Raw genomic sequence first — 4,100 nt, forward strand, 5'->3', positions numbered from 1 at the left:
TTACCCAAAAAATTAAGTCAGATAAATTTTTATTAAACTCGAATTGAATAAAAAATAAAGAGAGAAAATATACGATCAATAAAATATCCAATCTAATTATATCTATACTCTTTTTCTAATAGTAGATGATGAAGAAGAGTATAATAAGAAAACAAACATATTTTTTTACTAGTATATTTTATATTATTTAATAAAAAATTAACTTGAGTATTTGAGTTCATATAATTACCGAGATCATTACAAACTAGGAAGGTTATGATATATCAATAACTTTATAAAAGGGAAAAGATTAGATTATGCAAAATTAAAATAGAAAGATTAAATTATATTTCTAAACAGAATAGGACTTAAATCACAATTACATCAAGAAAGGGACAAAGATATGTCACGCCCACGCGGGTGTCCTATAATAATATCATCTGCTTTTAAATTTTAGGTTTTCGAATTGAAAAAAATCAGGGCGCGTAAGGCGAGGAAGATGTCAAACACAAGCTCCAGTCCGACGACCGCAATCCGAGCTCCAAGCGGCTGCGCAAACGCGACAGGGGCGAAGGCGATAGCCGCGGAAGCTGGAGGAGGAGGAGGAGGAGCAGGAGTAACGATGAGTATGAGAGGGCCAAGCCCGCCAACGACAACAACGATTACAAATACACATCCCGACCAGCAATGTTACCGGCAGCGGCGGTGATCTACCCGGTAGCCTCCTCCGGGAAGGTTTCCTTCCAACGAACCACCCTTGTCGCCCAATCATTCCTTTCATCAGCATCCTCATTCTCGTCCCTTTGACAACCCCAGGCCGCCGCCCCCTCCGCCACCGCTTCCCAATACTACTTCCATCCTCCGCTTAAGGGCCTCCCGCCTTCTCTCCATCCTAAGGTTTTTTCTTCTTTTTAAACGTTTATGATTTTGGGTTTTCAAACTTGAATCCCCACTTGATGTGAAAGTCTTACACATTCAACTTTTTACAAGTTATGAGCTGAAGCTGTAATACTTGTTTTAGGTTGCTTCATCGCCATTTTCAGTTTCTGAAATTAAAGGATATAAAGGTGCCAGGTAATATCTTTCATCTGTAAGAAAGTTTGCATATCCCGTGTCAACCTTGAAGCCCCTTCTAACTTATATCCTCTGCTTTCTCCAGGGAGAGAACCAAAGATGATTCTCTTGTCATTGTTAGGGACCGAAAGGTAAACTATCACAGCTATTTACCCTGTATGCTTCTTCAGTTACTGCAGTTCATTTCAACATCTATTCTTTGATTGCCTTTGGATTTGATTTTCTTGCAGGTCAGAATACAGATGGAGCTTCCATTTATGCTCTTTGCCGTTCATGGTTGAGAAATGGATTCCCAGACGAAACCCAGGTTTGTATTTTCTTTTCTTTTCCGTGAATTCATCTTTAATTAGCAGGGTTTAGGCATTTAGTAGTGGTTTATTTATTGTAGTTACATTTTTGGTATTTTTTGCTGTGGTGGTTTGAATTAAAGGTATTGGAACAACTGAATTCCCATGTACCTAACAAAGAAAATGTGATTCAATTGAATGTGATATTTGCTTTTATTTTTCCTTTCTGGTACCTTGGAGTGGGTTTCCTTGTGAGATTTAAGTTCGATAAATGAGACTATTGAATGATCTAGTTGCTTCTTGTTTTCATTCTTTCTATTATGATAGATATTAGTTTTTTCAGCAGCCCCAATATGGAGATATTTCAAGGCTCTTCCGCAACCTTTATCTCTACCTGTCACGGATGATTTACCAAAGGACACTGAAGGTAGAGAAGAACAAGTAGAGGAGGATAAAAAGGAGGTTCGTCTCCTTTGTTGATTTCACTTTGCATGTCCCAACTTCTGTTTCCACTTTATTATGTTTCTCGACTCTGATAATGATCTGGATAGCCATACTTACAAAGCAACAATTATTGTAGGTTATTAAACGATATGAGAAAGATTTGTGAAGTTATGTGTGTACATCATGCATGTGTATAGTGCAGAGAGAGAGAGGGCTTGTGTTGTTCTGCAATGGTAACTAGTTTAGCAGTGTTGTCTTACAAATATAGAAGGGACATCAATTTCAGAGCAGCTGCCTCTACACCGAAGTGCAAGTCATAAAATGATTGGGGGAAATTTCAAAGTATTGCATGTCTGTGACAGAGAGAACTTTAAAGTGTCTGGTCACTGTGCAATGGTAACTAGTCTAAGAGCATTGAGCTGAGAAGTATAGGAGCTGAAATGTATTTGAAAACGGTTGTCTTTATGCAAAACTGCTATACGTGCGTGATAATTCGTTATCACGATTAACATCCTAGATGTGAACCCTGGCCCATATAATCAAAATAAGTTGAGAAGAGTATAAAGTTATCCAGTTTTTAGGGTCCTGGCACCTGGTTAAATTTTTTATATGTGACAGTATTGTTAGGATATATGCGAATGTTTCATTAGACTGCATCAATCTATCATGTCAAATCACATCTTCATCTGTGTCTAGTTTTTCTTAAATTTAAGTGACACACCGCCACTACTACTGCTTATGAAGTTCAGTATCCTTTGCTCTTTTCTTTGACCTCATTTGATTTCATTTAAAGGTTTACATCTAAGATGTTTGACTGGTACTGTTTTCTTCTAATTTTAGTTTACTATCTTTTTTGTTTATATTCAAGTTAATCTTGTTGTTTGCATATGATATGTGTTTTTCCTTTCTTAGACTGAGTCGACCTCTGTTTCCTGGTTTTAGGATGAGCAATCAGTTGAGAATTTGTCAGCACATGATCTGTTGCAAAGGCATATTAATCGGGCTAAGAAGGTTAGATCGAGGTAAGTTTATATAATTCCTTGTTCGTAATTTGGTGTAATTTTACAGCGGCGTCTCAAGTTCCAAACATCAACCTGTACTTGTTTATTGTTCTGTCTTGCGGTAGGCGTATATAAGAGCATATGATACATTCATTTTACCATCATATTTCATTTTATAGCTCATTTCATATGTTGGAAGTTATGAAAGCACCATGTGCTTTATTTCGTGTAGATTGACCTTCCATCTTTGTTTTAAATGTAACAAGTATGAAACAGGATGTCTGGACAATACTTATTTTTTCACCAGCATTCAGTTTGATTTTCATCTATCCTAAAATAGTGCCTTTCGGGTTTGGTCTAAATCGAACGCAGAAGATGATCATGTATATGACTGACCGCTTGTTTCTGTCATAGGTTACGACAAGAACGATTAAAACGAATTGTGAGGTACAAAACTAGGCTTGCACTCCTGCTACCTCCCCTTGTAGAACAGTTCCGAAGCGATGCTGCTGCGGCTGTAGGAAACTGATGCCGAAGATTAGCACGGAAGGAACCAGCGACATATCGGGGCCTCCTGGATTCCTGATGTGACGAGTATGTTATATATAGTTGCAATTTTATGATACAGCCGGAAGGAACTACTGGAGTGTATGTGATAGAGGCAGTGAAGCATAAGTTATATTTAGTTTGATGATTTGGATGCAGAGCTTCATATTCATTTGTTTCTGATGTGGTATTATTATCTGTGAAATGGTCTTCAGAATCAAGAGATGGATAAATGGTCCAAAAACTTTGAAATGTTCTAATTAAGTCCTCAAAAATATCATATTACATATCAATTAGGGCACATCAAATATATATATGATAGGTATTCATTTGATGTTTATTTTTAAATGATATATCACCTATTGATAAAGATGAGTTGTGTGAAGCATTTTTTTCAAATATGCGCGTTGGGTGCATTCTGAAAGTTAAGGGTTATTGTATACATTTTGATATAAATGGGTGCTAAAATGCAATTAACTCTTCTTCTTTTAGGGCTAATTACATTAAACACCGCCGGACTGTAGCTTAAATCTTGAATTGATTTCTAATTTTCATGATGTTTTCGGTTGAGTTCTCATATTCTAATCATGTCCTTTTTTTAGTGTAGTTGTCCATTAGGTTTGGCATTTAATACAAAGTTGAATGTAAAGGTAACGATAGGAAAAAAGTGAAAATTTCATTTTGATAAATCTAAATTCCTAAAATTATTTAGGGATCTATATTGAGATTTATAATGTTTATTAGAGTTATAATTTGTGGTAAAATTGGT

General features: G+C 36.2%; 1 protein-coding gene across 3 annotated transcripts; it reads left to right on the forward strand.

Annotated features, from left to right (window-relative positions):
• The first annotated feature begins 450 nt into the window (after positions 1-450).
• Positions 451-3,588, forward strand: LOC120209019. Of its 3 annotated transcripts, none has more exons than XM_039208108.1 (7): positions 451-876; positions 1,001-1,053; positions 1,139-1,184; positions 1,284-1,360; positions 1,684-1,802; positions 2,727-2,806; positions 3,200-3,588. In XM_039208108.1, the coding sequence occupies exons 3-7, from the start codon at positions 1,153-1,155 to the stop codon at positions 3,312-3,314; spliced, it is 423 nt and encodes a 140-aa protein (XP_039064039.1). In that variant the 5' UTR covers positions 451-876; positions 1,001-1,053; positions 1,139-1,152; the 3' UTR covers positions 3,315-3,588. The 3 variants fall into 3 exon arrangements, with proteins under 3 accessions (XP_039064039.1, XP_039064041.1, XP_039064040.1); XM_039208110.1 differs by having other exon boundaries at positions 1,687-1,802; XM_039208109.1 differs by having other exon boundaries at positions 1,001-1,045; positions 1,137-1,184.
• Positions 3,589-4,100: the final 512 nt, after the last annotated feature.

Source organism: Hibiscus syriacus, unplaced genomic scaffold (assembly GCF_006381635.1).
Source record: "Hibiscus syriacus cultivar Baekdansim isolate YM2019G1 unplaced genomic scaffold, ASM638163v2 tig00018040_pilon, whole genome shotgun sequence".
Taxonomy (NCBI): domain Eukaryota; kingdom Viridiplantae; phylum Streptophyta; class Magnoliopsida; order Malvales; family Malvaceae; genus Hibiscus; species Hibiscus syriacus.